Source organism: Magnolia sinica, chromosome 16 (genome assembly GCF_029962835.1).
Source record: "Magnolia sinica isolate HGM2019 chromosome 16, MsV1, whole genome shotgun sequence".
In the NCBI taxonomy this organism is placed as follows: Eukaryota; Viridiplantae; Streptophyta; class Magnoliopsida; order Magnoliales; family Magnoliaceae; genus Magnolia; species Magnolia sinica.
Genome location: NC_080588.1, coordinates 65,959,442 through 65,987,206, shown reverse-complemented (window position 1 = coordinate 65,987,206; position 27,765 = coordinate 65,959,442). Strand labels below are relative to the sequence as shown.

Sequence of the window (27,765 nt, the reverse complement as noted above, 5' to 3'; positions counted from 1 at the left end):
CAAAAAGTTGAACACGATGTAGATGGAGGCATTTAGTGATCCAGACCTATGATTAATGGACATTTGTCTTTTGAATTTGGACCGTTTAAAATCATCCACTTAAACCGTTCATTACATATTCCCAAATCAGATATATAACATCATAGTTTAAGTAATATTGTATGGTTAGGATCCACCTCTAAAATATACCACTATTTGTACAGTTTTTTTTAAGGTAAGTCTATTCCACGTGTATAAATTTATATGCATGAGTATGAATCATCACACTCTACCGGAGTATCAAAGTTTTATCTCCGCCAAAAAAACACCACATTTCAACGAACTCCAACTCCCGACGACCACCATTTCCATTTTCTGTCACTAACATCTCCCAAAATCCCATCCATGTCCTCTCCTCCTTCCATGGCTTCCCAAAACACTCCCTCCGACGGAAAAAACCCTCTGCTTCAGGACTTCGTCTTTCCTCCGTATGATGCCATCGAACCGAAGCACGTCCGTCTCGGGATTCGCGCGCTTATGAAGGAACTCGTACGGCTTCTTCACGTACTCCTCTTTTTTGGTGGGCCATGTGATGATCCGAGCCGACCATCAGGGTCCGATGTGGGGGGTTTTTAACGGTAACGATTGGTGGAATTCAGTTGGACCGCTGGGAACACATACAGTGAACGGTCAATCTGGATGGACGGTTTGGATCATCTGCATGTGGGGCACATCGACGGATGGTCTGTGTAGTGAGCTTTGGTTGCGATCGTTACAGAAGGAGTTGTTGAGCTTTGCGGTTGAGTGTTGGAACTGCAGGAGCATGATTTGGTTGAGCTGGAGAAGAGGGTGGGCCCCACGTGGCCGAGATTGGTCGAGCCGCTGGAGAAGATCATCGATCGGTTGCAGGTGGTGTGGGGGATCGTAAACCATCTGAAGGCGGTGAAGGATTCTCCGGAGCTCCGTTCAGCCATTGAAGAAGTTCAGGTTGGAGTTTCCTTTTTTTTCCTTTTTTCCTTTTCCTTTTTTTTTTTGGGTGAACGGTGTTAGATCTGTATTGCGGAATTGATATATCGTCTATGCATCAATAAAGGAGATTCAAGATCACAACTGTAGTGGGGCCCACTGAATCGCTCAATCTGATTAATCCAACGGTCAGATCTGAACCGATGATCATATGTGGCACACCTGATAGGAGTCTTACAAACGGCTGATTGATTTGCATACATCCATTTTATAGTTCGAAAATTGAATTAGTATAACATACTCCCTTAATCCATGGGGGGGCCATTGTAAATGGGACCCACCCATTACAAAAGGCCCTATGTGGATGGCCCATAACCACTGATTGGGCAATCCAAATGGCACATATGGTGGGCCCCATGGTGGATGGGAGATGTCGCCAAAATCTCCCCCTCCATCCGATGATCCAAAACTCCGATCGGACCGTTGTCACCCGCAGGAGGGGACTGTCCTGATTTTTGCATATCCTCATCTTCACATTCAGGACCACCTTATGGACAGCTCAGATGTCTCACACACTTGCTGGGATGGCACGTGTGGAGCTGTGAGAATGGGGCTAGCAAACCCTTGGTGTATAATGTTGGAACATGAATGTGTTTGGAGGAGATAACATCTTTTATAAGTCTCATGCATTTGCTAATAAAAAAGGACTCCTTCATTTCAATACTCTGTTTACTACCTTTTTTTATTTTTTTTTCAGCCAGACAAGGTTCAATTTCAGCTTAGGTTGGAACAAAGCAAGCCCATTTACGATGCGTTTAAGGCTATTCAAGAATCTTCTTGTTGGCAGACATTGAATGTTGCTCGTAAACGTATAGTGGAAGGTAATTCTCTTGTATCCATTGCCTGTGTAAAATATCCGAACCGTAGTTACTATACTAAAAGTAAATAGATATCTGTGAAATATCTCATTTTGCAGCCTTTATGATTAATACTCAAACAAATGAATTAAATGGATTGTAGAAACAGGAAACAAAAAATAGTAGGTATTTACTCAAAAAAAAAATGTAACTAAGATTACCATATTTTTATAATTTTCTGTATTCTTCAAAGTCCATGCCTAAATATGGATTTTCAAACGATAACTAAGCACATGTTTGGAGAACAGAACAAATGGTGGCAACACCCTGTTTAATGGTACCCAATTTAATTGAAAATGGATCCTTTTTTTTTTGGAAAGCGTGGAAACATGTGCAGAGTGGAGAAAGTCCATCAAACCCGAAATGGCAAGCAAGCGCATTCAATCAAATAGATGAAAGAAACATGAGGTCCATTTGGGCCCATTGCCATTCTGCCCAATGCATGTTTAAAAACATCCAAATGCACCCTAAACTTTCAGTTTTGGTTGCTGACAGTGTGATGTATGATGGAATTGTTGTCAGAAGATGTCTTAAATCTTCTGTCTACGCTGCTCGACCAGTCAAGAGGCCTGCTCGACTAGTCGAAGCTTCCGTTCAACTCAAAGTGCAGCAATGATGTATTTGGAGTTCCAAGGTGCTCGACCAGTCGAGGACTGGCTCGACTAGTCAAAGGTCCCTTAGACTGGTTGAAGCCCTCTTTCGACTAGTCGAGGATTACGCAGACGGTGCGCGGTTTGTGCGCGGACTGTGTAAATTTGAGGCGGTTTCTAGGAGTGTGCATAAGTGGAAGTTTCCCATCTATAAATAGGAGTCTCTAGGGCCATTCTCATGCATTCTAAGGGTTTCCTAAAGGTATTCCAAGGATTTCTAAAAGGGTTCTAGGGTTATCAAAGGGTGTAGTAAGGGTAAGATTCGAGGTTGTTCGAATCGGGTAAGTCCTCTCTCTTTGTAATTTCTATTTTCATAGTGAAGATCTGTCGCTTTCTACCATGGTTATTTCCCGAAAGAGTTTTCCATGTTAAATCTTTGTGTTTCTCTTGTGATTGCTTGGTGCTCTTGGATTGCTATCCTAGATCCAAATCTGTGTGATTCTGCAGCATAAATCCCATCAAGTGGTATCAAAGCAATCATTGGGGCACAGATCTGAATCCGCGGGATTAGCAATAATGGTAAGCACTAGGTATGATATTGAGAAATACTCAGGGAAAAATAATTTTGAGTTATAGAAGATCAAGATGATCAGTTCTTTATCAAGCAAGGCAAAGATGGTGCTCTTGAGGAGCGAAAGTCTACTATGACTGATGATGATTGGAATACTCTTGATAAGAAGGCCTTATCATCGATCCGTTTATGTCTCACAGATAAGGTTCTCTATAATGTCATGAGGGAGAAAACTGCGGCTAAGTTATGGGTGAAGTTAGAGGATGTCTATGCGAAAAAATCCTCTGAAAATCACCCACACTTGAAGCGGCAGTGGTATTACTTCAAGATGGAAGAGGGTGGAGATCTGGAGCAGCAACTTCAATAAATTGGTTTGCAAATTGCTGAATATGGAGGAAGTGATGAAAGATGAGGAACAAGCATGTATGTTGTTGAAAGATGAGGAACAAGCAATAAATTGGTTTGCACCACGAATAAAACCCTGAGTGTTGACACCGTTATCTCAGCCCTTCAAGGGAAGGCTATGAGAAAGCTTAACATTGACATGGGGATATCTTCTGATGCATTGTTTACAAGGGGTAGAAATTCTGAACAAGGTACATGTTCTTCAGGTTCTATATCCAAATCCATGGGCAAAGGCAAAGGTAAGTTAAAGTGCTGGAATTGTAGGATGGGAGGACATGTGAAGAAGGATTATACAAATCTTAAATCTAAGAGAAAAGATTTTGAGGCTTCATACTAGGAGACCAACACTGCCACATCGGATGGATCGAGTGGATGTGATGGTGATGTTTTGTCTATGTCTACGATCAGACACTTTTACGATGATTGTAAAGGCGAGTGGATTCTAGACACAGGGGCATCCTTTCACATGACTCATCATCTGAGTTGTTTCGCCAGCTACAGGGAGTGCGATAGTGGACAGGTATTTATGGGCAATGGCATTGCCCATAATGTTATGATTCTTGGTACGGTGGGCATCAAGATGTTTGATGGGGTGGAGCGTACCTTAACTGATGTTGGGCACGTTCCTGATTTGAAGAAGAATCTGATTTCTCTTGGTGTACTTGAGGCAATGGGCTGTAGGTTCACAAGTATTGATGGTGCTCTTAAAGTATCTAAGGGGGCACGGGTAATCATAAAAGCGCAACGACTCGGTAACATGTACAGGTTGATCGGGAGCACTTCAAAAGGTAGAGCTGCAGTGATTGTAGCGGATTTCACCTCTGCACATGTGTGACATGTTGGGCATGGCCACATGAGTGGGCAGGGCGGAAGGTTGATATGCGCGGACAGGATACAGAGCAGGTGGTGCAGCCACCTGTGAGAAGAATCACATGGTATAATCGCAGGATATCGACGAGGTACATGGACGACTCCAATATCGCAAGGAATCTATCCTCTATTCAGATGGCTCTAGGTGAGCCTGGTGCTGAGAAGTGGAAGGTAACTATGGGAGATGTGATGGACTCGTTGTACCAGATCGACACATGGGAGCTGGTGGAGCTTTTAGTGGGTCGGAAAGCGGTTGGATGCAGGTGGATCTTCAGGAGGATACATCATAAATACATAGCGAGGTTGGTAGCGACGGGTTATGCTCAGAGAGAAGGGATCAACTTCTCAGAGATATTCGTGCCTACGATATAGTAGGTGCCTATTAGATTCGTGATTGACACTGGTTAACTAATGCAATCTTGAGCTGGAAAGGATGGATGTGGAGTCTGCACTTCTGCAAGGGAAATTAGAAGAGCAGATCTACATAAAGCAACCAGAGCTGTTTGGAGTTAAAGGGGCTAAGGAAAAGAGTTTGCAGGAGGTCGTGGTATGACCTGTCACCTAGGTAGTGGTTTGATTCCTTCATGGTGAGTCAGGAATTATATGTTGATGACATGTAGATCGCTAATTATGACATGTCTGAGATCGATGTACTGAAGACTTGGTTAAGTGGGACATTCAGGATGAAGGATCGGGGGGCTACAAAGTTGGTTCTCGACATTGAGACTGAAAGAGGAGTAGGCTTTGGTTATCTCAGGCAGAATACCTTAGGTAAGTATTGATCAAGTATGTGATGGACCAGGCAAAGCCGGAGTGCGTTCCTTACGCGTCTGTCCTTAAATTTTCCTCAGGACGTTCCAAAACAGATGAGGAAAAGCAAGATATATCTCATGAGCCTTATTCGAATGCGGTCGGCAGTGTATGCCATGGCCTGTATTAGATTGGTTGTTTCATAGGCTATCGGTGTTGTGAGCAAATACCTCGGCAAGCAATATTAGGTTGCAGTGAGATGGTAAGAAGACTACGTCTTATCTTTTGAGAAGACAGGGACAAAGGTGGTAGGGTATGTGGATTCAGATTACGCAGGCAGTGTGGATTCCAGAAGGTCGACTTCAGGTTACTCGTTTGTACTAGCGGGTGGAGCAATTAGTTGGATGTCCATGTTATCCGACAGGTGCTTGAGGAATGAGGCGTAACACTGAAGAAAATTTACACTAGTGTGAATCCAGAAGACATGATCATCAAAGTCGTTCCTACAGAGAAGTTTAAGTTCTGTGCAACCTCTCTGGGCTTGGTGATGGCGTAAAAGAAGGACGGAGTGTGCACGAGAAGCGATTGATTGCAGGTATGATGCGATGCAAAGATAAGAGAAGATGTCAAAAAGTTACATGATTGAAGATTGAAGACATGGTGGAGATTGTTGTCAGAAGATGTCTTAAATCTTCTGTCTACGCTGCTCGACTAGTCGAAGCTCCCTTCGATTGGTCGAAGTCTGTTCGACTCAAAGTCCAACAACGATGTATTTGGAGTTCCAAGGTGCTCGACTAGTCGAAGGTCCCTTCGACTAGTTGAGGGTTACACAGACGGTGCGCAGTTTGTGCGTGGACTGCATAAATTTGAGACGGTTTTTAGGGGTGTGCCTAAGTGGGAGTTTCCCATCTATAAATAGGAGTATTTAGGGCCATTCTCATGCATTCTAAGGGTTTCCTAAAGATATTCCAAGGGTTTCTAAAAGGATTCTAGGGTTATCAAAGGGTGTAGCAAGGGTAAGATTCGAGGTTGTTCGAATCGGCTAAGTCCTCTCTCTTTGTAATTTTTATTTTTATAGTGAAGATTTGTCGCTTTGTGCCGTGATTTTTTCCCGAAAGGGTTTTCCACGTTAAATCTTTATGTTTCTCTTGTGATTGCTCGGTGCTCTTAGATTGCTATCCTAGAACCAAATCTGTGTGATTCCGCCGCACAAATTCCAACAACAATGATCTAGCTTAATACGATGCCATGAAATTAAAAGACAAATTAACTAGAGCAATGAAATGACAAAATAAAGCTAATTTACTATAAATTTAGAAATTTCATATTCATGACATGGCCAAATTCAAGCCTATGACAGTCCGCAATGCGAATCTCATAAATTACTGATTAACCAGGACTTATGGGAGATAGAACCCCCATCATGGGAAGGTTAAATCTGAATTCAATAGAAATCATGTGTCTTGTAAGAGTTTTGATGTGTTAGAGCTGTTTAAAGGCTAGGGAATGTGAGAAATGGGTTTGGTGAATCTAGAGGAATTAGGGTTTGGAACATTAGAGTTGATGTTTTGGGAAGTTTCAGGTTAGAATTTCAAATTTTGGGTTTAAGGGATTTAGGATTCAGGGTTTCTAGAATTGAGAATATGGATTTCAGGTTATGGAAATTAGGGATTTATGATTTGGCCGAGGGATTTTCAGATTTTAGGGATTGAATATCTAAGGATTTGATAATCAAGGGGTGGAGAATTAGGATTTTGAAAATTAGGGTTTATGGAATTTGGGAATTTTAGGGTTAGGGTTGGGTTGGGTAGGGATTGGGATGGGTTAAGGTTTGATTGAATGTGGGTTGTAGTAAGACAAAAGAAAATTCAAAAAAGAGAGAAATTGGGGTAAGTAGAGAAAGAGAAAAGAAGAGAGAAGAAGGAAGATAATACCTTGATGAAAAGAGAAATTATTATTATTATTATTTAAAAAAAAACAAAAAAAAAACTAGGAAATCGCTCCCTGTGGCTTTTCGCACCACCAATCCAATCAGAAGATAAATTTTTTCTCAATCTCAAAGCAAAATGAGAGAAATCATTTTCATTCATAACAAGCACAATGACTAGGGTGGGGATGTTCAACTCTATATATTATCATAAAAGACCTTTTACAAAAAGGCACTCTCTAATAAGATTCTCAACATAAAGACGTTAAATGAATTAAAAATTGTTCCTAACTCCCTAATCTCAACACAAATATAAACTATATCAAAAATAACGAAACATATAAACAAACTAAACTATTTCGTGGCCCATGGGGTCCACGATCAAGATGTCTGATGGTGAGATCCAACGGTCCGATCATTGTGTCTACTTAATCTAGTAGTCTGATGTGTCCATCAAGCTCTTATATGCAGCCCACGTGCATTTTCCCAGTGTGGGGTCCTCAAAGATGCCCAAACATGCACGTGGGGTCTTCAACGTAGTTAGGAATGTGAATTGGCTCAAGTGGATCCCATGTAATGGTCGTCAAGCCATAAGAAGACTGGCTCATCCCTCCTCTTTTGGTATGTTGCTCGGATGTACTCATCGCAGTGGTCGTAGTATCGTTACATGTATTGCTGGCTAGGGATACGAAACATGCATCAATATTGCCAATACTTTTTTTTTTTGTTAGTACACCCTACTGACTTGGAAATGTATCACTGACTGAAGGAAACATTGGGAAATTTGTGGAATTTCTCAATGAAACTATTAGAGATGTTAAAATAGACCTATTTTCATATTTAAGAATAAAATATCTAAGAACCAATGAGCATTTTTAGAAGGAAGGTAGATCATTGACAGAGCGTTCATTGAACATGAGTGTATCGATGCTAGATTCAAGCAGAAAGTGGGAGGAGTGGTTTGCAACCTGGACTTAGAAAAGGCATATGATCATGTTCAGCGGGACCTTTTGGACTACATGTTGGGGAGAATTGGCTGCGGAATGAAATGGAGGGCATGGATCCAGGAATACACGAGGTCATCCAAGTTCTTAGTCCTAGTAAATGGCTCGCTCAAAGGTTTTTTTTCCCTAGTTCACGTGGATTGAGACAAAGTTATCCACTATCCCCTCTCCTCTTTGCGATGGTGGTCGAGGCTTTGAGCAAAATGTTAGAGTGTGGGCAACAAATTGACCCTTTTATAGGATTCTCCGTTAGTCAGTCTAGTCCCCTGGTGTCTCCTCTTCAATTCGCGGATGACATGTTACTGTTTTGCGACGCTAATGCTAGAATGGTGGAGAACTTATGAATAATTATTATGTGTTTTGAAGCAGTATCGGGGTTGAAGGTGAATATTTCCAAGAGTGTTATGCTTGGGGTTTGTGTGGCTAAGGAGGAGCTTATGTCTCTAGTTGAGGTGTTTGGTTGCAAAGCGGGTGAATTCCCAACTACATACTTTGGTTGGTATCTTAGTGTGGTGAAACCAAGGTGTTCCGTATCCATTACGATACGCCCGTAAAGGCCGGTACATATAAGTAACGGCCATGACCATTACGTGATACGGGGGTGAAACGGGTTAGTTGATTTTTTGGGACTGTATTGGCTGTTACGGTGGCCGTAAAGGTCGTTATAGGGCATAACAACCGTTACCCCTGTAACGGTCGAAAAACAGCCACTTTTTTCTTTTATTTAGATCCATTTTTCTCTCCATTTTAAAAAAAAAACCTTTTATCATTCCAAAAACTCTCCTAGATTATTTTACAATAGATTTCGACCACTCTTACTATAGTTTTTAATATTAAAATCGTAGATTGAAGCGATTTGAGCGAATAGAAGCTCCGTTGGCCTTTTTTTTCAAAAAATTGAAAAAGTAGTATTTATGCAAATTTTCTTATTTCTAGTTTTAATGCTTGATTGTGATGTGTAAACATTAGATACATATAATCATGTTCACAAACTCACTAGACAGCCCGATACAACACTCTCACTAAAGAGTGGACCATTACACTACCATAAACATATTCAAAACAAAAAATGAATACATATTTGGAATATTTACATTATTCTTGATTTTTTAAATTTTTTTTAGAATTTTTCAGGCAAAAGAAAATTTTCAACCGTTGCGGTGATCGTAACAGTCGTTATGCCCCCGTATCGGCCGTTACAACCAATACCCGTATCGGTAATGGTGGTGAGTCTGGTGATCGTTACGGCCACCGTTACCGATACGGAATACCTTGGGTGAAACTGGCTAGACATTTATGGTATGTTGTTGTGGAAAGGGTGGAAAGAATGCTTGCCAAGTGGAGAGGTAAATGCTTATCTTTGGGGGGCCATATAACAGTGATTAAAGCGACATTATCTAACCTCCTAGTGTGTTTTTATGTCGTTATACCATTGCCCGCAATCTTTCTTGGAGAAGATTGATAGATTAAGGAGAGAATTTTTGTCACAAGGAGCGAAGGGAGACAAAAGAAAATTCCATTCACTTAGGTCGGATGAAGTTTGTAAGCCCTACAGGGAAGGGGGTGCACGCATTAAAAATTCGGGTATAATGAATCAGGCTCTTTTGGGAAAATGGTTGTGGAGGTTTGCTATGGAAGAAGCGGCATTCTAGAAGGATATAATTGCTACTAAGTATGGATCTGATGTTGGAGGGTGGTTTACAAAAGACTCTTCATTGTATAGGGCATTGCACTTGTGGAAAGGGATTGTGTTAATGAAAGTGAGTTTTGGTAATGGAGTGCGCTTTGTGCTTGGGAATGGTGAGAACATTTGCATTTGGAAAGATATTTGGATTGGGAAGGAGACTCTGGAGTCACAATTCCTGTGGCTTGCTAATCGACTAATAGGTGTTGGTGGGTTGATGCTTCTCCCGCTTTGGGGATTGTATAACATGGACTCCTTGTCGGTGTTTCTTGTCCGAGGAAGAGGTGGGGGAATTGACATCACTATTGGATCATCTCAAATTTTGATATCCATCCCTTGGTGATAAGGATAAGATGTGCTAGCAGCTAGATAAGTCTGGACAATTCTCTGCCCAATCCTTCTATAGCATGCTTTTAGGCTGTGGTCTTACGGAGTGCACAAGTGGTGTGGTCACTACCAAGTTTATTTGGCACTATGGAGCTCGTCCGAGAGTAGCAGCCTTTGCATGGTTGGTTGGTTGGTCGGGGCAAAGTTTTGACAGTTGATAACCTTCAGAAGTGGGGAATGACTATCCCAAATATTTGTTTGATGTGCATGGCGAATGCGGAATGGATTGATCACCTCTTTTTGCACTGCCCGACATCATCCTTTTTTGTAGAATCGTATCTTATCCTCGTTCCAAGTGTCTTGGGCCTATCTGGCTTCTATTGATCTATTCTTTTTGTCTTGGCATGGGGTGAATCTCAAAAAGGATTTACAAATCCCATGGCGTTAATGCTTGTTGGTGGTGCTTTGAGCTATTTGGGAAGAAAGAAATGGGAGGTGTTTTAGAAACTTGGACCACTCGTCAGGTTGGGTCGTGTTGAAAGCCAAAAGCCTAGTTATTAAATGGGCCTTGGGTTTTGGTGAGGGAGAGGGGAATTAATTATTCTTTCTTCATGTAAATAGTTGGGGTGATTCTCGCCTTCTCTTTGTATAGTCCTTCGCCTTTTGGTTCGTGTTTATAATATACTTTTGTTAGCTTTCAAAAAGAGAAAATTGTAATTTACAAAAGAAAAAAAAAAAAGAAGACAAATAGTAAGTTTTCCTCTAATGGGGTTAGAAAGCATGTAACCCTAACTCAGGGAAACATTAGGGAAAATTGGTGAAATTTCTCGATGGTACTTTAGCAAATGCTGAAATACGCATTTGCATATTTATGAATCAAATAATAGCAAAAAAGATGCGTACATATAAGTTTCCGTTTAATGGGAACCTAAAAGCATGTATCGCAGACTCAGGAAAACATTGTGGAAACATGGGGAAAATGGTGGATCCATCCATCCATGCACATACATACATACAAAGAAACCTGCATGATCCATCCATCCATCCATCCATGCATGCATGCATACAGTGACACACATACATGCACGATCCATCCATCAATCCATGCCTATATACACATCCATCCATCCATCCATGCATGCAAATATATATACGCATACATGCATTTTATCATACAACCATGCACACAAAAAAAAAATTCCATTTCAATTTTTTAAATACATAGATTTTTGGCAATATAGATACTTTGGCGATATAATCGATAATATCGCTGATGCATTGACAATACAAGCAACATCTGGAATTTATATAGTCGAAACTATTGCGACACATTGGCGATACTTTGCAATATATCACCGATACCTGGAATTTCTGATACTACCAGTTTTATTGGTATCTCCGAGCTGGTGATACCAATAATATCGCCAATACTTGGAACAATGGTTGCTGATAATTGGATTTGTATTCTATCTGGTAATTTGTGTGCACATGCGAATCTGCAAGTTCATTACTTGCATGTCTTTAAATGACACATGCTCTTAGACTGTTTGTGCAGACAGGATAAAGCAAGCAGTTCTTAATGGTGTCTCTCTCGAAGATGATAATAGAAACCAGTTCAATAAAATTCAACAGGTCAGGTTCAGTGCATGACATGCTTCCATTTCATCTTGATTAAGTTGATGCCTTGATTCTTTGATGCCAGATTGTTTTTTGGCATGCAAGGAAACAGCCAACTTGGAGGAGGCCTGTTATGATGATTTATCATGTTCTGGTTGCACACGTCCTTAAATTGATAAATGCCAGTTGAATATTGCAACAATTTCCCAGATGTTTTTTTTTTGCATCCTAAACAGAACACTTGTTAGGGTTTACTATCCTAGTAATTGTGTTTTCGGAACAGACCTGTACATGATCATTACATTGTCAATAGTAATGTGCAAGTTCTTGTGGAAGCTACTGAATCAATCAAACTCAATATAAAATTCAGGTAAATGTCATGTAGTTTTATTTAAATCCTGTTATTTGATTGGTGGGTGAATGTAAATAGTGCAGTCAGAGTGAGGACGGGGCAGCAGGCTTATCGGCAGAAGCCTAACAAAAATAAGAACAGCAATTTGGGATGCCAAGGTCATCCTTGGGTGGTGCCATTTTGTTGCAAATGTTCTCAATCTTGATAATCTTCACCATAGCGCTTCCAAATAATTGGTTTGTACATTGGAAAGATGTGGAAATGGTTTTCAACCATCTCTTTTTGTGTCATGTGTTCTTCCCATCTTGGTGGGGTATCTTATGAGTGGATGGTTGAGGGGCAACTTCAATCTGAGTGGATCAGTCTTATGGAGTATGCTTCCTCATGTGCTTGTGTAGCACATATGGAAAGAGAACAATCACAGAATCTTCAAGAACGTTGCTTTGCTGTTGCGTGTGGTTCAGGATCGAATACTTTACTGTGGCTTGGGTCTCCAAGCAAAGGAATTCAAACGAGTCTGAATTTCAGATTTAAGGAGAAGTTGGAATTTGGTCTTTCAGATTATACTAAGCCACTGAAAATTTGCATGTGTGGAATTTGCCTCCCACTGGATGGATGAAAACTAATGTTAGTGGGCGCTCAACAGGCAATTTGGTGATAATGGCTCAGCAGGGTAGCTATGGATGAAAGATGCTCAGTATGATTTTTTATTTTTTATTTTTCTTTCTCGCATCCAACAGGGACCCACAGCTACAGAGTTGAGAGTCCGTTAAAGAAAGGTTGAATTTCTGTCTTTTGACTCATTTGGTGGTCCTCTTTCAGTTGAAGGTGACTCGAAGACAGCCCTCTCGTGCGTGAGTAGAAGCATCCTAGTGCATGGAAGTGTGTCAGCATTGTATATGAGACTAAAGCCATTGTTTTTTGTAAACAAGTTTATTTTAGGTATATGCCAGGGAGGACAATTCCTTAGCTGATGCATTTGCTAAGGGAATGTCCAGATCAGCCCTTTGTATTGTAACCTTTATCCATTGCCTCAATGGATAGTGGTTCCCTTTTCTTCTCTCAGTAAATTTCCATTCAATAAAAAAGAAGCAGCAACCAACCTTAGAAATGGAAGTGATGTGCTCACACTATGAATGCCACTTTCATCATCTGCAAAAATTAGGTGACAAATGGTGAACATCATTTATGAGGGAAGTATTCTTACATTTGCTACTGTTGTTTGCAATTAAGTAGATTTTGTAACTCAAGGGACCATTTTGTTATTTGGAAATGCTTCTGATAGATCCTTGCTTATGGATGCTGCATTTCCTAGATGCTCCTGGTGAAGTTTTTCCTGTTTTCTACCTGGGGTCATTGTTTTCACCTTGTCACCCACTCACCCAACCACACACACAAGATGGGTGGAGTTGCAAAAAAAAAAAGAAAAAAGAAAAAAAAAGGAAATGCTATGTATTAATTCTTCATATCCATTTACCAGAAAGCCAAAGCAGTAGTGCTTTTCTTTTATCGAGGAAGCAGTGTTTTCCTGTTATCAAGGGAAAGTTGCTTGTCTTGTTCATTTTTCAAACTGGCTTTCTCATTTGTCTTGCTGTGCTATTCTGCAGGAATTGGAAAAATTGTCTCAAAAATTTGATGAGAATGTATTGGATGCAACTAAAAAGTTTGAAAAAGTAATTATGGATAAGAAGGAAATTGAAGGACTGCCTGCTACTGCACTTGGCCTTGCAGCAAAAATGGCTATTTCCAAGGTATCCGCTGCTACTTCATATGTAACATTGCATTGTTTTTCTATTGCACTATTGTTTTTGCGTGTTCGTTACATTCAGCTCCCATTTCGATAACAAAAATTACATTTCACTCATTTCTCCTCTATATTTTTAATATGCTTCTCTTTTGTCACACTAGGGATATGAAAATGCTACTGCTGAAAATGGGCCATGGATAATTACATTGGATGGTCCAAGCTATCGCTCCATTTTGCAACATGCAACCAACCGATCCTTGCGTGAAGAAATTTATCGTGCTTATGTAACCCGTGCCTCCAATGGAGATCTCAACAATACACCAATTATTAACCAAATTCTGAAGCTTAGGTTGGAGAAAGCTAAGCTTCTTGGTTACAATAGCTATGCTGAGGTACAACGTATTTCTTGATTCTGTTTTTCCTTTCTCACAAACTCTCGAAAGGAAGTCAATTTATTTCTTAGACGTGTTACTCTTTCACAAAAATTATAAAGTTTTGTTAATAAGGTAAGCATGGCAAAGAAGATGGCTACGGTTGACACAGCTGAAGAGCTTCTAGAAAAGCTTCGGAGTGCGTCTTGGAATTCTGCCATCCAAGGTAATATGGTGCTTATTAAATTGATTCTCACATAGTCCGTTATAGCATGGGACTGGGAGACCATTTCTTTTAGTAAGTGCTCCTCTATGAATTTTTGTTTTCTTCTTCTTCTTCTTTTTAAAAAAAAAAAATAATAATAATAATAATATTTAAAATTAAAAAAAAAATAAAAAATCCTGGGTCTCTTTCACTTGTTGCATATTGCATTACCCCTTATCTTTCGCAAATTTATTTTCTTTTTTTATGTTATTTCTTCCTTTTTTTCCCCAGTTCTTTTAGTAAGTGCTCCTCGATAAATTTTTGTTTTCTTTTTTTAAATCCTGGGTCTCTTTCACTTGGTGCATATTGCATTACCCTTTATCTTTCGCAAGTTTATTTTTCTTTTTATGTTATTTCTTCCTATATTAAGAGGAAAAACACATCAAAACACCTGTCACAGTTTGGGCGAACGGCTTTGTGTGTGGGTTTTCTCCCCACATACACGAGTTCGGTTCCCCTCCTCGTGGATTACCCGATGCACATGGTTGGTAGGTGATTGCATGCATCCGCAGGGAATAGTCTCACCTTAAAGGGGTGGGGACACCCTGTTGTCATTACAAAAAAAAACACACACACACATCGAGACACGACTGGGACTTTGGCTATGCCCAGGTTGGTGATTCAGATAATTATTTGCTTTTCTCTTCACATAAGATGAACATCTTCAGATTTTGTGTAAATACGTGTCATGGTTGCCTTTTGTTTTCAAGTTGGAGATTTGGATTGGTATTTTCTTGAAGTTTATATTACTTAATTGATCTCTATGCTATGGATGTTTTCACATTTTATCGCTTGAGAGATTCTCTTTCTAAAATATGGTTTCATTTTTTTACAACAAGCTAATAAAGGTGAAAATTTCTGTCGGTAGATATGGAAGACCTGAAGAGGTTTTGTAGAGCTCAGGGTGCTAAAGAAACTGATGACTTGGAGCACTGGGACATAAACTTTTGGAGTGAGAGGCTTCGTGAATCGAAGTATGATATAAATGAGGTATGAAATTTATACACATTTGGAATTTTTTATGGTTGGTTCTCAGCTGGGTCTGGGTTGCATTTGGTTTTGATTTGTTCCATGTTGGATCCATTTTAGGTTGGTCCAAATCAGACCCATTTAGAAATGGGGTCCAGGTCGGGTTGATTTTGAGAGGTCTCCAACTCCACCTTTTAGTAATCAGGGAGGACTTTTGGATCCAGACCTGCTCCAATGAGTCCACATTCAGACCCAGACCCATTTATTGTCAGAAGAAGGGTCCAATAACCTGTTGTTGACCCAACCCATTTGCACTCTAGACTCAACAGAGCGGCTTCTACTAGATTCTGATCCCAATTTTGTATTTGCAAACTGGGTATAGTAGACTGATTTATGTTTAGCAATACCAACCATCAGTTGCTTGTGTGCATGTACATATGCACGTATGTGCACATGCACATATATGATAAGTTGTATCTTTAAAGAAGCCTCCTAAAGGTTTGCCATCCAATGGTTTATTTATTCCTTTCCTTTGCTTCCTACACTGCAGGAAGAGTTACGGCCATTTTTATCATTGCCAAATGTTATGGATGGCCTTTTTAGCCTTGTGAAGATGCTCTTTGATGTCAACATTGAGCCCGCGGATGGCTTGGCGCCGGTAAGATCTGCAAAACCACTTAATTTTCTAGATTAGGTTCTGCTACTGGCAGACCAATTTTAGATGCAGATCATATATTCTTTTTGCCATTCTGCAGGTTTGGAACAGAGATGTCAGATTTTATCATGTTAAAGATTCGTTAGAGAATCCAATTGCATACTTCTATTTCGACCCATATTCTAGGCCTTCTGAAAAACAAGGTGGAGGATGGGTGGCTGAGGTTGTTGGCCGAAGTCATGTACTTGCACGTGATGGAGCCTCTACCAGATTGCCCATTGCTCACATGGTGTGCAATCAAACACCGCCGGTAGGAAACGAGCCCAGTCTTATGACATTCCGTGAGGTAAATGTTGCATACAAGAATCTTCTTGGGGATTATGATTGGCTCTCTTCTTTTCAAGAGGTTCTGTTACTAGAAATTAAACCATCTCTATATCTAGAACATGAGGAAGCCTGTGTTGCTTCTACAATACTGTTATATTGAAATGATATACTTCTACAATAGCTGATCACTGTTTTTTTACAGCGTAAGGTTGGCCTGCTGCAGTAGTGGAAAGTACATATGGATTAATAAACCCAAGCACATGTCCTTTATCTCAATGAGAAAATGCAGAATTCTCTTTTTATATTTGACATGCCCTTAGATTATGCTGGACCATACTTCAGAAGAAAATCAATGGTCGCTTGGATTTAAAAGCATTACACCCATGATTTGGCTGTACTTTTGTAGGTTGAGACCATTTTCCATGAGTTTGGTCATTTGCTTCAGAAGATGCTAACCAAGCAAGATGAAGGTCTTGTTTCTGGTTCTCAAGGAATAGAATGGGATGCCGTTGAACTGCCTTCCCAATTCATGGAAAATTGGTGTTATCACAGGTAATATTGTCTTACAAAAACTTCACATGTGCAATTTTATTTTCTCAACATGTTCTGTCTAGTCATTTTGTGTCTTTGTTTTTCATTTTTATTGTCTGGCAGTTACCCAAGAATTAAAAATTCACGGAGCAGACAATTAATTTTTTTAGTTTGTTGAAAGTTAGTCAAGTATCAAATTTGTGCAGGTGGCCATTAATGCAGGGGCATTTTCACATGTGGCTCGAGTGGGATTGCCTGTGGGATGCAGGGGCACACTCGGGGTGGGCGTCCCGTGTGAGACGGGTGGCTCATGTGAGGCGGTACCCATGTGATTTGGGGCCCATGAGAGGGGGTCGTCCAAGGTCCTAACCCATGAGATGTGAGGCATGGGCTATGACATAAAGGGATTGATTCGCCATGCTCTAACATTTCGAGCTTTTAGAGCAAGTGGTTAATTATCCTGCATCAAATTGGTATCAAAGCGGAAGGTCTCGTGTTCGAGACTCCTCACCGGGGTTGATTAATGCAGGGGCATTTTCACACCAGGCTCGAGTGGGGTCCCCTGTGGGATGCAGGGGCACACTCGGGGTGGGCGGCTCACCATGCTCTAACAGTTCGAGCTTTTAGAGCAAGTGGTTAATTGTCCTGCATCAGCCATGGGTCGTATAGATTTAGTTTTCATTTCTATTTTCATTACCTGAAGCTAAAGTAAAAGGATCCGTGAGCACTCATATGGTTTTTCAAGGACATTTTTTTAACATACTGAAGGAGAACTGCATACCTGATTTATCAACAGGTTAGTGGAGAACAGGCCGAACTTGGTTGCTAGGTTCGGCCTGCTCCCATGGGAAACAATGGGGATGGGGTAAGCCCACCATTGAGACCCTTCTGGGGCCCACCATGATGTTTATATGCCATCCAAGTAATAAAAAGATCTGTGGGGCCTGCTGTGATGCCCATGGGACATCCACTTCGTCCATCAGTTGCACTAGGTCATGTTAGGACATGAGGCCATAAATTGGGCAGATCAAAAACTCAAGTCGGCCCCACCACAGGAAAATGCACTGAGAGGACAATTTTTTTTTATTTTTATTTTAATTAGTTTGTTCGAAGTTGGTCAAGAATCAAATTTGTAAAGGTGGCCATGGGTCATATAGATTTATTTTTCATTTCTATTTTCATCGCCTGAAACTGAAGTAAAAGGATCTATGAGCACTCATATGTTTTTTTAGGGCATTTTCTTAACATACTGAGGGAGAACTGCGTACCTGATTTATAAACAAGCTAGCAGAGAGCGGGCCGAACCTGGCTTATTGCCACCTGTAGATTGCTTATTTAGTCTATCTTGATCAGTTGATATGACACATTCATGTTCATTTATATGTTATGCTTCTGTTTAATAGTTCCCCCCAGGATTGTTTGATTTTCTGTGGTTCTGCAGGAATACTCTGATGAGCATTGCAAAACACCATGAAACTGGAGAGAGCCTCCCTGAAGACGTTTATTCAAAGCTTATCGCATTAAGAAAATTCCGTGCAGGTTCACTGCTTCTTCGTCAGGTTAGCTTGATCACTGATGGATACGGCAACAATAACTTTCCTTCCTGCTCTTTGGAGTGAAAATGCATGCAATTCCACTGCCTTTTGCATTTATTCCCTTATGTTCATGTTAGACACTACTTACATTTTTATTTAATGATATTATGGTTCTGAACTTGGATCACAATTTTCACAGTTTGAAAGATTGACATTACAAATAGTATGGCCGAAAGGGACCTAGACTGGGTAGAGTGGGTCCCACTTGATCACACGTTTGGCACATGTGGGTCCTGATTGCACACGTGATCTTCTTTGGTTCCTTTTTCTTGTTTGTAGTGACCAAAGTACCCTCACTTAAAGTGATATAAGCAAATTGGGGTATTTTCATCTTTTTCTGAGTTGGGGTTTCTTTCTTCTGTCTTAAGCCTATATGATGTTATGCTTGGATGTTGAAGCATTAGCATGCTTTGGAGAACAAGAAAATAATATTTTGAGTTTGGTGCTCTTTACTTTGGAAGAATAAAACAAAAAGGGGACATTATCTCTAGTTCTTTCTAGAAAATTGTGAGTTCTCCCCATGATCTTTATTCCATTTGCACCCCAAGGATGATATGCTTGAACACTGGTAATGCTGTCAGTTCTGGTTGATCATCTTGCCAACACTGATGTTCCCTAATATATTTGGATCCTTCAAAATAATACCTCAGTCAGTTACTTGGATCAGAATTAAGGATAGAGGATCCCCATTCTGTCATACTTGGAACTCTAGATTTACTAGGGTTTTGAAGTCTAGATCTATTAATGATTTAGATCCACAGTGAATTGTACCATGCATTGTCTATCTATAGAATCGGCTATACAAGGCATGTGGCCTGTCTAACAAATTGTACCAATAGGGTGACAAGCCCTGCTTGTGACTTTAGGAAATGTTTTAACATAATTTACTTGTAGTAATGCATGATCATACCATGCATTTATCTTGAGAACTTTGGATTTAGAAGATCCTCTTTACTCGATCCTTGGTGCAATCACCACCCATACTGGTACGCAGGTGGTGTGTACACATTCTGCAGAAGAAGCATCATTTATGCTAGGTCCTAAATTTGGACATTTTCTAATGCAATTCGGTTATCAAATCAATGAGATTTCGGTACACATTGCTAGTATGGATTGAGAACACACCACATAAGAGTAATTGAACAGAGCGATAAATAAATTATCAATATGGAGTCGTGAACTAGATACAATAACTTGAATGACAACTTTACAAAAGTTGGAAAAAAAGTGTAATGCCTCTAGATCCTAGAACAACCCCTATTTATAGACCCCAAAGAGACTCCTAAAATCCTTACTGAATCGTTAACAAGATTTTCAACAATTAGATTTCATATCAATCAAAATCTATACAAAACACCAACAAATGAATCTACAAAGATTTTGCCAAAAGGTCTTATGCAAGTTCAAGGAATCAACCCCCAAGATCTTCAAAGCATCAGCAAAATCTTCAATGAATCCTACAAAAATAGCAATTGCAGACCCTGAAATTTAGGCCCAAAAATCAGCAGCAAATGGCCCACAAATTCAACACATCAGGCCTCATGATGGGCCTTGGGCCTGCATCATCTACAAACCTGTTTATCTATATGTAAGATTAGCTACATTTTATTTCATGTACCTACATTAATTGTTTTGCGTAGTGTTTCATTACTATTGTGTATCGGTTCTTTCTAGGGGAATCGTCTTCCTTAGAATAAAAGAAAACTATCCATGTCAAAGTCTGAATTGATCCTGCTCAATTTCACTTGAGTATAATAAAATGCTATCCGATGCTGGACATGATGATGCCATTCATTCATCCTTTGAGAATTGTTAGAGGTTGATATCTCGTTTGCTAATAATATTTGTCAACATTGGGTGCAAAGTGCACATCTGCTCCTTAGATTGAGATCATAGAAATGTGGATACCTGGCACTATGGTCCGAAGTTTTCATTTGGTGGGATCCCACCATGCATCGGTCACATTAACAGATCTCACTGAGCAGAAAAAATCTTAGTCGTATAATTGATGACCTATAAGTGGATGGTAGAAAAGAACATTGGCAGCTGTCAGAATTGAGCAGGAAAAGCTGCGCCAATCAAATAGGTAAAGAGCATCCAGTCTGTGTGATCTGAAGACAATGATCCATGTACGTGGGATCTACCTGATGGATATCCAGATCACGTATTGTGCGCTTAATTAAAATATCACATGACCACCTAGATAGTAAGTTGCCACCTTGTCATTCATTTGCAGATAAGATATGCTAGTGTAGATTTGGAACTGCATACAAGGTATGATCCCAGTGGACCAGAATCCATTTATGATGTTGATCAAAGAGTAGGTATGCGAACACATGTGATCCCGCTGCTGCCAGAAGACAGGTTCCTTTGTAGTTTCAGCCATATATTTGCAGGTTTCTTCATTGCAATCTGTTTTTTCTTAATCCCCTGCGACTCAAATACTGCTTCAGTGCTGATTTGCTACTTTTCTGTGTGTGTGTTTGTGTGTGTGTGTGTGTGTGTCAGATCTATATGAAGCTGGTTACTATAGTTACCAGGTACCTCTACTTACCATTTTCTTATTGGTGTTATTGTCTTCTTCATTCTTATCTTTAATCTTGACCATAATCAAGGTATTACATAACGGTGCCGGCCGGTGTACCAGTGAGCTTATTGGGCCGATATGATATGGGCCATATTGTATCAGCCAATGCACCCTGTTGTTGGTAAATTTATAAGAAATGTTAGGATTGTAAATGTTTAATTCTTTTTTCTTTTTGGTTTTGGACATGTATTTGATGGTATAATGGGCCATTCTTTAGTGAGAATCTGTTGGGAATTGTCATCTTGACTGACCTGCTGAAAGTCGACCAAATAGGCCCTGATCGAACACAATTCAAGCATGATTTGGTGGATTAGGTCCATTACATATAAATACAACAAAAGAGGACTGGAAAAAAAAAAGAAGAAAAAAGGAAGTGATGGGTTATCCCTTCTTTCGGTACTTCCCAAAATGGTCCCAAAAAATAAGCTTACATCTAGTTTAAAATTAGTTTTTTAAGTTTCCTTCATGGTTGAAATGAAAAAAGTAGTGGAAAGAACAGAGAAAATTTGAAAATAAAAACTTTCATAATGGACCCCTTATGGCCATATTACAGGCCAATATGGTCCATTTTTTTTCATAATGAACTCCCACAACGCATAACAGGGGTGACTATTTCCTTTACGTAATAAGCCAGCCAATACAACAGTAACGTAACCATCTTTTAATACATGACCATAATACTTAATCACCTTCATGACACCAAGCTGAGCTTTTTATTCTCCTCCTAGTAAAAAGATAACTTTGTTTATCAAAGAAAGCTTCTTTTTTTCTTTTCACATTTACAATGTTTCTTTAAAGGGATAGCTTATGCCCCCACCTTCATGGGGACATTAGCAGCATCTCAAGAGCTTTCAGTGACATGTGGGACAGTGAATCATCCATCCATCCAGACTATCCTCTTGCTCTGTACCAATTGTCGAGCCATGATGCAAAAAAGCCACACCAACTGGATGATCATAACCATCTGATCTACTACAACATCTTAGTCCTTCTCCCAATAATTTGGGGTTGGCTTTTAAATTGTAGATCAGGAAAGGTTTTATGGACGACCGTGCACCAGACATCGACCTTCCCCTTTTCCCTGGCTCATGGAACTGGCCATGACATAAGCTCATGTTGACACCACTCGCATGCCAGCACGGCTAGTATTGATCCCCTACCCAGCTATTGCATGTGCGCCCGAAGGGCGAAAACATGAAGCAGAGTCATGGAGGGGTAGTTGCCAAGCTAACCACTTAAGCATTAAAGCACACAAATGTACCACCATCAGACCAGGAGTTGGAAGGGTATGCTCAAGTAGCTGACTTCAAAGAATAGCAGAGAATTGGCCACTACATGTTTACCAAACCCCACTCACATGCGAACATAATCATCCCCAACACTGCAATTGAGCATAACTATTGCACGTTATTTAGAAAGGGAACAGTTAAGGTCTCTAGCATGCACTGCCAAGGTCCTAGGCATGATACACAACCATCCAATCAATATCATGAAAAATTGATAGTCAAGATTTTGCGGAGAAAAAATAGGTCCAATCATTGTCTTGAAACATTTATTCAATAGGCACAACTGTTTATTGCTTTTATAATTCCAACGCACTGTGGAAGGATGATGCTCTCTAATGAAATGACCAAGATTCAGAGAGGTTAGCATCATTCAGTGGGTGCGGTTTCATATCATGGCCAGCCAACAGTGTCTAACCAGTGTGGATTGATGTTTTGTCATCCAACAGGTCATCAGAAAGCTTTACGAACATTGCTAACATCCTCATGAAGGTACGGGATGTTAGCATTTCTTGATTTTGGGATTTTAAATTTACTTAAGATGTTGATCATTATGATTACTGGAGTTTGCTAATACAACACCCATGTAAAATGCAGCTCATATACATACCATTGCATGTACCTATGTGGCATAGGGTGTAAGATCTAAGTCATGCATCGGGTGTGCGACACAATTTAGATGCCCTTGCCCAGAAATCAGGTGGTCTACTCATCAGGTGAGCCACAGTACTAGAAGAAGAAAAAAAAAAAATATGATGGCTTAGGAAAACTTAGACAACTCTTTTAGATACCCATTTGATTCATAAACTATGACCTGCATTGTGAACTAGCCTAATTCTTGGGTGAGGGTCTCTAAAAGATGGGACTCACCTGGTGGATTGCTTAGATATTACAGCCATTTGTTTGCTACGTTGGCACCTGTGCTGGCCTCTGGATGGGTTGCCTTATGCATGCAAGGTTAGCAACATCATTACGACCATATTAATTGAAAATCAGAGGAAATGCTAGCATGAGGAGAGATTACAATCGCCGTGTTTATGGGCAGAAAGGATTATTCAGAAATTTTTTAATGCATGTGGCTCGTATTCATCTGAAATAGTTGATGGTTTATCCTAATCTGTAGACGTGTCAACCAGAAAAATGGAGATATATTGTTTCTTCCCAGAAATGTTCAATATTCATAATTATGATTGAAACTGCGGGCTTAAGCTGCCTCTTTTCCATTCATTTTGTACTATTCTTAATGACATTAGGACAACAAAACAAGTGACAAAAAACCATTTCATTATAATATTTCAACATGTTACCCATGCAGTGGGCAGAAGTGTTGTCGGCTGATGCTTTCTCTGCATTCGAGGAGGCTGGCCTGGACAATGATGAGGTATACATATCTTTCTTGACAACAACTGATGGGGACATCACGCGCACGCACGCCGCCCCCTACGCATGTACACATGAAGGAGGGCCCCAACGTCGATCTGGATCGATGACGATGTCCAGGGAGGGCCCCCATGTTAGAAGACGGAATTTTTGTTCAAAAAAATGGGCCCGATAATCAAGAAAAGCCCATCATGGGATCTCATGATCATGGCCCGCTAGTCGGATTGATTTCATATTTTAGGTTTTGCTTATTGCTATTATTTAGAACATCGTGAACGCTTTAGATTTCTTTATTTAGTTTTTATTTTAGTTTACTTCATCGCCAAATAATAGGTTGTGCACATGATGCGAGTTTTGGGGTATAGGGTTTTCCTATAAATAGGCACCCCTTGTAGTTCTTTTCATTCATTGAAGTTAATAAAAAAATTCCTACTTTATTTTTCTGCTCTCTTCGTGAGTTGTGGAAGAATTCAAAAGTGGGTGCGAAGCCCTCCCTTTTCGAAGGGCTAACTACCGTGGTGCGAAGCCACATCGATCCCAATTCACCCCCATCTTCCATCATCTTTTTTTTCCATCTTCCCCCACCATCCGTACTTCGAATTTGTCCTTTTGTTGCATCAGATTTCTTCATTGAAGCAGGTTTCCAGATTTCGGCCCGCAGGCGAGCTGAAACTTCGGCGGAGCACCACGCACAAACCGTACATCGGATCGAGCTGAAATTTGGAGGTTTTGGAGTCCATCCCTGGCCGACCAGGGCCAAGGTGGCCTTTTTCTGAATAGTGGGCCCCACACACGTGCGGCCGGGATCACACGCACGTCCGTCTGGGCCATTATTGCTGTCCACACGCGGGATCATCTTTTGGCTCAGGTTTTTATCCTCTTTTATCCTCTCATAGCCGTTTTTTTCATGAATCCTAACCCTATATTACATGATCCCTAATTGATTTGCCCATTTTTATCACCTTAGGGTTCCTTGAATTGAAATTAGAGAATCCCTTGGATTAGGGGCTGATTTTTATGCATGAGTAGTTGATTTTATTTCCCTTTGACATTGTTTGGCTTATAATTTTATTGGTCCAGTCCTAGCCTGTGTCGGCTTAGACCCGCATAGATTCCCCTTTAATTGAATGTTTGGATTTTCATGTGGGATGTGGAATTTGTATGATTGTTTCTGAATTGGTGTGATCTAAGCCTACAATCTTGCATATCATATTTAATTTTCCATGTCCTGCATCAACAACATTATGGTCTTGTTTGAATGATTTGATTTTGTTAGTCGATCTTGCAACAGGCAATCAAAGAAACAGGTCGCAGGTTCCGAGAAACTGTTCTTGCCCTTGGAGGTGGGAAATCACCACTTGAGGTTAGACAAACGAATTTTGTGACTTACCCTTAAAAATCATCTTTGCAAATTGGAAGTAGTCAAAACTCACTCGAACACAGTACCGATATTGGCTGTTTGTACAGAAACAAAACTTGTTAAGAGTATAAGATATCTGTGTAATTGTACATACTATAGATAAGTATATGGATGAATACATGGATATGGTGGTGGCACTGGTTCCAATTTAAAAGTCCGAGAACAAAACATGAACTTGAGTGGAGAAGATGACGGTGGCAGTGGAAATGATCATGCACATACCGCTTATTGCACTTTCAGAGCACAAAAAGTAAAAAAAACCATAAAATGGGCACAATCCAATGCACTCAGAAAGCTCCAGAATAAGCAAATGGGGTTTCTGCGCCCCTTCTCCTTCAAGGATGGTACGAGAATAGCAGAGCCAAAAGCTCATTTTGTAATGGGAAAAAGGCAGACAACAGATTGAATGGAGAGCAGAGATAAGTGATGGATGAATCTGATGATGACATTGCTGGATCTGGTGGAAGTGAGTTGCAGTGGCAACAGGATCTGAAGGTGCGTCTGGTTTTGAGTGGCTGGCAAAGACAGGGGCAACATGACAAGTGGTGCGGATAGAGGTGGATAGCACTAGGGGTGCAGATCTGGAAGGCTTGATGATGCCGGTGATGGATATGAAAGGTTGTTGATGTCTGGTCGTTGATGCAGGTCTAGCTACAGATTTTGATGCAGAGGTGTGCCAAGACGACGACATATTTAGTGGTGAGGACAGAGATCTGTGGCTGAGATCAAATAGTGGACATGGTAGATCAGAACCATGGCTCTAATACCATGTTATCTCAGAGACTACATTTTAGAGAAGTCTTGTATGGAATTCTACTGAAAATGACAAGAATCTATAGAAGAGGTGGGAGATTTGTAGACTTATAACTTGGATTTGTGACAAATTATAAAATAAATGTGCTTAGGACAAGGAAATAAATCACACAATCTGTGGGAGATCTTAACAGATATACATGTATCTATCTATGTAATTATCTATATTACATGTAGTTGTACATAGATATCTTACTCTAAGAGAACTAAACATTATTGATTGATTCCACATCACTTTGGTAGCATTTGGAAGTACCCCAAATCGCCATTTGGTTGAATGTGTAAGTGGGGCGACTTTGTTTTCATCTTACTTGGGGGGTGTTATCAGTTTTTCCACTTTTATTCCCTTGAAATAATATTTTGTTTGTTTCAAGCGCTCTGCTTGAAACAAACAAAATGCTTCTTTTTTTCCCGGAAAGTAAAATGATCCAAGTGCAAATGTTTTCACCACAATTGTGGTGCCACTGACCATTTGGGGACCCACCACGATATGTCGATGACATCCACTATGACCATCATGCGCACACACACACACCCATGTTAGGCAGTGGGCCCAAAAGTCATGCCAATACATGGCTCAGGTTGGCCACACAATTGGGAACAATTGAGAGGGTGCACCTTCCCCCTCCAAACTTTTTGCTGCTCGTGTGGTCCACCTGAGTCATGGATTGGCCTGATTTTTGGACCCATGACCAAACGAGGGATGGAGTGCATAATGGTCAAGGTGGATGTCATGAACACATCATGGTGAGGCCCACAGAACTTGTTTGCACTAGAATTATATTGATTACATGACCCTTGCAGAAAAGCATTCTGCCAAAACCTGTTCCTAGGGTGCTTCCAAATGTACCCTAAATTTAGTAGATTTGGTAGTATATTTTCATGGGATTCCATGAGTTACAACCCTGAATTCAGTAATGTTGTTTTTTAGGTTTTCGTGGAATTCCGCGGGCGTGAGCCCTCCCCAGACGCCATGCTCAGGCAGTATGGCCTATCACCGGCCACCGTATCTGCTTGAGGTTTCCATTAAATTCACTCTACTTCTTTTGGAGGAATTCCCAACATCATGTAGACAAGGTATTATACAATGCTCGCGCATGGTTTGTACTGTTTGGATTTCATTTTGTACAAGTGGGACCCATATTTCAATGATCCAAAACAGTTGATATAATGGCATCGCTGTGCATGGCTCATGCACCCAGAATCCCTAGGCTTGGAAGATTCCAGGTATGCAGTTTTTGGCCTTTTTCTTTGCTGAATGCTCCAAACATTTCTATATTTCTTCTCCTATCCAGTTAGTTGTTGAGCGGCCCACATGCTCTCATCCGTGCAAACTGTAGGCAGATCTGTTCCCTGTGGCTTAAAAATATGTAATGTATATGTAAGTATATGTCCGGTTGTACAACAATCTGGCCTTAGATAAAAGAAGACCGTGATTTAATTGCACCCACCAAACAGTCGAACAATATGAAAATCAAATTGAAGTTTGTTGAATACAATAAGTGAAGGTTGCTGAGGGCATGTTTACATTTGTTTACATATAAATTGACGAAACTTCATCTCTATGAAATTAATGTTTCCGATGTTTGTTTTTGTAATGTTCTTGGAAATGTGGTATGCATTTTTTATGCAGGACACATGATTTAATGTTGTTATGCAACATGGAGATTATGAAAGCGTTCTTAAAATAATTCAATTAATAAAAGATGCTTACCCATCAAGTGATTAAGAGTAAATAATATGAAATAAAATCTGATTTAACTTAAATCACATGCCCGCATATTAAGAAATCATATAAATTAATTAAAACTAAGTCCGATGGAAGGATAAAAATTTCAATTTAGCACAAGCATGTTCCACACT

The 27,765-nt window shown here is 40.2% G+C and overlaps 1 protein-coding gene across 2 annotated transcripts; it reads left to right on the top strand.

Moving 5' to 3' along the window:
* Nucleotides 1-300: 300 nt before the first annotated feature.
* Nucleotides 301-27,416, top strand: LOC131229886 (organellar oligopeptidase A, chloroplastic/mitochondrial-like). 2 transcript variants are annotated; one of them, XR_009163637.1, is made up of 18 exons: nt 301-528; nt 799-966; nt 1,703-1,826; nt 11,546-11,622; nt 13,567-13,710; nt 13,868-14,098; nt 14,213-14,303; nt 15,211-15,332; nt 15,862-15,969; nt 16,067-16,312; nt 16,700-16,845; nt 18,266-18,383; nt 20,656-20,815; nt 20,928-20,959; nt 23,605-23,670; nt 24,961-25,032; nt 26,834-26,979; nt 27,065-27,416. XR_009163637.1 is itself a non-coding variant. In XM_058225944.1 (17 exons), the coding sequence occupies exons 1-17, from the start codon at nt 385-387 to the stop codon at nt 26,918-26,920; spliced, it is 2,136 nt and encodes a 711-aa protein (XP_058081927.1). In that variant the 5' UTR covers nt 301-384; the 3' UTR covers nt 26,921-27,416. The 2 variants fall into 2 exon arrangements, 1 of the variants encoding a protein (XP_058081927.1); XM_058225944.1 differs by having other exon boundaries at nt 26,834-27,416.
* The last annotated feature ends 349 nt before the right edge of the window (nt 27,417-27,765 follow it).

Bases quoted from the DNA above. Each gene is read 5' to 3' on its own strand.
- LOC131229886 (XM_058225944.1), top strand. From the start codon at position 385: ATGTCCTCTCCTCCTTCCATGGCTTCCCAAAACACTCCCTCCGACGGA. The intron at 1,827-11,545 runs GTAATTCTCTTG...CTGTTTGTGCAG, and splicing joins TCGTAAACGTATAGTGGAAG to ACAGGATAAAGCAAGCAGTT. The intron at 14,304-15,210 runs GTAATATGGTGC...TTCTGTCGGTAG, and splicing joins TTGGAATTCTGCCATCCAAG to ATATGGAAGACCTGAAGAGG.